Here is a 5,767-nt window from a genome sequence, read left to right on the forward strand (position 1 = left end):
AGATCTCCATGCCTGCAGAGAGTGTCTCAACCTCTGCCCTCAGTTCCTAACCTCTCCTCTTTGTCCTTGATGTAGGCACTCTAGCCCAGGCTAACCTGTAACTCACTCTATAGCCCCAGGCTGGCCTTGAACTCATGGTGATCCTTCTATCTCAGCCTTGCTAGTGTTCCCGAGGTCTGTACCACCATGCCCAGCCACTTTTTAAAATTAGTACATGAAGAAACAAAACTTGGGTACATTGCTAGGGGTGGTAGAACATGCCTATAATTATGAGGCTGAGGCCAAAGGGTTGCAAGTACAAGGCCAACCTGGGCTATATAGCAAGCCTTTGTCTCAAAAACCAAAATAAGGCGGACTGACCAGCTCCACCGCGGTGAGCTCGGCGAGTGCGTGCGTGCAGCCGGGCTCCTCTCGGCGGCTGTCGGGAGGCGCCGAGGTTGTGCCTGGGTCACCCCCCCCCCCCCCGCGGGGCCACGGAGAGCCCAGGCGACATGTCTCTGGTGGCGGAAGCGTTCGTCTCCCAGATCGCAGCTACAGAACCTTGGCCTGAAAATGCAACATTATATCAGCAACTGAGAGGGGAACAAATTTTGCTTTCTGACAATGCAGCTTCGCTTGCTGTGCAGGCCTTTTTGCAGATGTGTAATCTGCCTATTAAAATTGTGTGTAGGCCAAATGCAGAATATATGTCTCCATCTGGAAAAGTACCTTTTATTCATGTGGGAAACCAAGTAGTATCAGAACTTGGTCCAATAGTCCAATTTGTTAAAGCCAAGGGTCATTCCCTTAGTGATGGGTTGGATGAAGTCCAGAAAGCAGAAATGAAAGCTTGTATGGAACTAGTCAACAATATGCTGTTGACCGCAGAGTTGTATCTTCAGTGGTGTGATGAAGCTACTGTAGGGGAGATCACTCATGCAAGGTATGGGTCTCCCTACCCTTGGCCTCTGAATCACATTTTAGCCTATCAGAAACAGTGGGAAGTCAAATGTAAGATGAAAACTATTGGATGGGGTAACAAGACTCTGGACCAGGTCTTAGAAGATGTAGACCAGTGCTGTCAAGCCCTTTCTCAAAGACTGGGAACTCAACCATATTTCTTCAATAAGCAACCTACTGAACTTGATGCTCTGGTATTTGGCCATTTGTACACCATTCTGACCACACAGTTGACCACTGATGAGCTTTCTGAGAAGGTGAAAAACTACAGCAACCTCCTTGCTTTCTGTAGAAGAATTGAACAGCACTATTTTGAAGATCGTGGTAAAGGCAGGTTGTCTTAAAATTATGTGTTATTATTTTAAAGGAACTGATGTTTGAAATATGTCATTTGAATGTCATAATAGAATTGCTTTCAGACTTTCAAAACCAAAATCACTGTTTTTTTAAACCTCAGAACAAATTATATAATGTGTTCTATACATGTTGTTTACACTGTTATTTGTATACATATTAATTTTGAATTGTTTCACATTCATTATATTCCATATCTTGATTTTTTTGTTTCCTTATAAGAGTATCAAAATAAACATTAAACAACTGTAAAACAAACAAACAAAAAAAAAAAAACACAATAAAATAAGACAAAAACAACTGGGTTTGTAGACCTTACTGGATAAAATGTGATGTTTCATTTTACGTGCACATTGTACAATGTTTAAATGAAGCTAAATGTATTTATCCCTTCAAATATTTACCAGCTCTTTATTGTGAAAACCTCCAGAATTTTCTCTTCCAGTGGTCTTTTAAAAGATATTATTTATTTATTTATTTGACATAGAGAAAGAGGGAGAGAGGGAGGGAGAAAGAGAATGGCCGCGCCAGGGCCTTCAGCCACTGTAAACGAACTCTAGATGCATGTACCACCTTGTGCATCTGGCTAATGTGGGTCCTGGGAAATCTAACCTGGATCCTTTGGCTTTGCAGGCAAAAGCCTTAACCACTAAGCCATCTCTCCAGCCCACTTCCAGTGGTTTTAAATGCACTGTTCTATTAGTGCTTGTCCTATCATGCTGTCACTGGCCATGATTCTTGATCCTTCTTGCTACAAGAGTGCCAGTTGACCAGCCTTTCCCCACTCCTTTCTGCTGCATCTATTAACTTAAGCTCTTTTCCACCCTTTCTACAATGTCCCACACACTGTGTTTCATACTTTGCCCATGTGTTCCATTGAGTACCATGAAACAGTAGTTTTCATTCTCTTTATTCTATAGGGGCATAAAAGGGCCAGTATCTTGACCATGATCATGGAATTCCAAAGAGGCAGACTGGGATTGAATCTAGGCTGCCCAGCTTAAAACTTCAGTGACCTTGTGTTGCCCTGACCTACCTCTTCATGAAAGATTCTGGAAAGGGTTGTTGACAACTGCTGTCTCCACTTTCTCAGTCAGTAGAAATGTGTCTACCCTGTAATCTGTGAACTAGGCTCTCCAAAGTCATGACAGCAATGTGTTTCTTGTCACTGAGCCCACAGTATTATCTCTCCATCAGAGTTTTAGACTTTACTATTCAGATACTTTAGGAAGCACGCTGCAACTTGAGAATCTCTGAAATCATGTCTCTGCATGCCTCCATCACCTGCAGAAATTCTTTCTTCTATTCCCTTCTTTTCCCAATGAGCTCTCTAAGCCTACTTGTCCTTTTGGTCACATCCTCTTTGTGAAGCATGTTAATGACTCAGTTATCATAGATATAGCTGACAACTTCCTAACTTCACTTCTCATTGACCAACTGCATAACCCATCAGGTCTTCCCTCTTGGCTTCCTCCAGAGAACTCAGATGTCCACAGTAAACGTGGTTCCCCACCCCACCCCTGACTCTTCATGTTCTGTAACTCAGGAAAACACCACCAGTGACACAAATTGGAAATCTGAGCTGGTTATTTTTGAGGTGGGCTAGATGAGAAAGAGGTACACACTGCCCAAGGAGGGTAAGTCACTGCCCAACTGCAGGAAGCCAGATGTGCCTGGTTCTGAGGACTCTGGCCCCTTGGAGGAAACCCAGCCCCCATTCCTGTGTCCTGATTACTCACTGTTGGTTAACTATGCAAACACTGAACACTCCACAGGTCCTGAATTTTTCAGTGTTGGTGTAGTGGACAGCTTCAGGTTCGCTGAGATGAACTTCCAGTCTGGGCCCAGTTATGGAGGAAGGAATGTTTATTGAAACTTACAGATTCAGGCAAAGTTCCATAATGGCAGAAGAAGCTGGTCCAAGCAGAGAAAGAAAGAGAGAGCGAGAGAGCGAGAGAGCGAGAGAGCGAGAGAGCGAGAGAGAGAGAGAGAGAGAGAGAGAGAGAGAGAAGCTACAAGCCAAAAGCCACACAGCACCCTTCAGGAACCCCAGAAGGAACTAAGGCACTTTGCATATCTTTAGATTGGAATTTCAAACCCACCACCACACATTCTTGAACAACTTAAGATAATTTCAAAGTCCCAAGTCTCCTCTGAGATTGTCTCTTAGCTATGAGTCCTATAAAATAAAGCAAGTTATATACCTTTAATGTATAAAGGCACAAAGTAAACATTTTCAACTGGTATAAAGCATAGCAAGGAGAGACTAAAACAATGCAAACTCAGCTACTATCAAGCAAATATCAAACTTCTGCAACTCAAGTCCAATATAACCAGAGTTTGACAGTCTCCAGATTTTTCAATTTTACCCCTATAGCTGGGCAGAGTATCTAGGGAACCCTTCCATCCCAGGCCAACAGTGTGCTCCATGGTAGCCCTTGAACAGTCCTTGTATATCCAAAACATTTTCCGGTCTCCATACAAACCAGAGTCCATTTTCCAAAGGCTCTTCCAGCCTATCAGAGCATTATGCCCAGCCTCACACCGCATCTCAGCAGTTGCTCCTGAAACCATGAACAATTTATGATCATTCCACGCATTTTGCATGCTTCCAAAACTAATACCAGTCGTTCAGAACACAGCCAGATTCTTAATTCAGGGAAGAAATAAGTCATAATCGTGAAAAGCAGGTTCCTTCTCCAGTCAACTCTTTCCAAAAAATTTGCATTTCTAACAGTCTTTGCTCAGGCATCTTCTCCACTGTTTTAATGTAAAGCAGTTGGGCCATCATCCTTAAGATGGCTCATGTGTTGTAGTTTCAGCCTCCTAAAGCCAGTCTCAACTTACTTGAGATTTTCCAGCTTAAAATCTTAAGTCTCTCAGTCCAGTATCTTTCACCAAGCACATCATAACATTACAAATTTAACCTTGATCAACCTCTCTGGGCCTGGGCAGCAGAATGCAGTCAGCCCTTATCCCAGTAGCTCAGTTCCAATAAAGTCTTCTGCAGTCTTTCCTTCCCCTTAGAAAGCACATAAGCCAGGCCTTGAAGTTCAATATTGTCTGCACTTAGCATTTCCAAACGCATCAGAATAGCCCATAAAACTTAGTTTACCAATCCAGAAGGCATCTTCAGTTGCAAGCACCAAGTCCATGCCCATTGCTCCAAAAGAAAGTTCTAAAAGACTAAAATTCACATGGCCAGGTTTATCTCACCCCACATCCTGGTACCAATTTCTATAGCAAACAGCTTCAGGTTCACTGAGATGAACTTCCACTCCGGGCACAATTATGAGGAAGGGATATTTATTGAAGTTTACAGATCCAGGGGAAGTCCCATAATGGCAGAAGAAGCTGTTCTGCTTCACAGGTCCAGGGAGAGAGAGAGAGAGAGAGAGACAGGCCACAAGCCAAAAGCCACACAGCACACTTCAGGAAGTCCAGAAAAAACTCAGGCACTTTACATATCTTTAGATTAGAATTTCAAACCCACCACCACACCTTAAGATCCACTCAGTGATACCTCCTCCATCCAGGTGGCTGCAGATCCAAACTAGAAACTAATAAAACACTAAATATATTGGGGGCCATCTATTCAAACTACCCCAGTTGGTTATCTATGCAAACACTGTGAACATTCCACAGGCAGAGTCTCCTGCTGGTCAGGTACAATGTATAGTCTGTCAGGCCACACCTCTGCCCACTACTCTGTCAGGCAACCACACCATCTGTCTTTGCTACCTTTCTTTTTCCCTCCTTCCCTCCCTCCTTCTGTTTGTTCCTTCCTCCCTCCCTTCCTTCCTTGCTTGAGATAGAAAGAGAGAAGACAGGTACACCAGGGCCTTAAGCCACTGCAAACAAACTCCAGTTGCATGCACCACTTTGGATATCTGGTGTTACATAGGAACTGGGGAATCAGACTCTGGTCCTCAGGCTTTATAGGCAAATACTTTAACTGCTGACCCATCTCTCTAGCCCTACCTACATTTTTTGTCTCACTTCTCTGTTGTTTCCTTTAAGCACATTTTTATTCCTGATTGCCACCTTTCTCCCACTATGAGAGACTTAATGATGCAGGTTTATGCTCACCATAGTTCTTGTGACTGTAAGAAGCTGTGGTCACATCCACTAAAGTCCCCAGAGAAAAGTGCTTGGTTCTCTCTCTCACTACCCCCATATCTCCTTCTTTTTCTTGCCCCTCTCACAGGAATTTCCAGTATGGTCACTCTCCTTGAAACTCAGAGAATCTCTGATGGCTACACAAGAGCTTCATGTGGGCAGAAAGATGCCACTTTCCCTTGAGTTGTTGCCAGTCCACGTCATTCTGATTGCAGAAGATCCTGCCCATTGTCACTGTTCTTGGGCTTTGCTCTCTGGAGCCTTCTGCTCTAGACATCTTTGGGCACAGGGGAGGCAGGACTTGGTGGACCAGTGATTTCCCCACTGAAAGTGCAGGTGGTGTGCTTCCCTTGGT

At 43.8% G+C, this 5,767-nt stretch overlaps 1 protein-coding gene across 1 annotated transcript; it reads left to right on the plus strand.

Annotated features, from left to right (window-relative positions):
- Nucleotides 1-415: 415 nt before the first annotated feature.
- On the plus strand, nucleotides 416-1,498 carry LOC101604681 (metaxin-2). Its single transcript, XM_004665119.3, has one exon. The coding sequence runs from the start codon at nucleotides 492-494 to the stop codon at nucleotides 1,281-1,283; it is 792 nt and encodes a 263-aa protein (XP_004665176.2). The 5' UTR covers nucleotides 416-491; the 3' UTR covers nucleotides 1,284-1,498.
- The last annotated feature ends 4,269 nt before the right edge of the window (nucleotides 1,499-5,767 follow it).

The sequence above is a fragment of the Jaculus jaculus genome, chromosome 6 (genome assembly GCF_020740685.1).
Source record: "Jaculus jaculus isolate mJacJac1 chromosome 6, mJacJac1.mat.Y.cur, whole genome shotgun sequence".
Classification (NCBI taxonomy): Eukaryota; Metazoa; Chordata; class Mammalia; order Rodentia; family Dipodidae; genus Jaculus; species Jaculus jaculus.

Bases quoted from the DNA above. Each gene is read 5' to 3' on its own strand.
- LOC101604681 (XM_004665119.3), top strand. From the start codon at position 492: ATGTCTCTGGTGGCGGAAGCGTTCGTCTCCCAGATCGCAGCTACAGAA.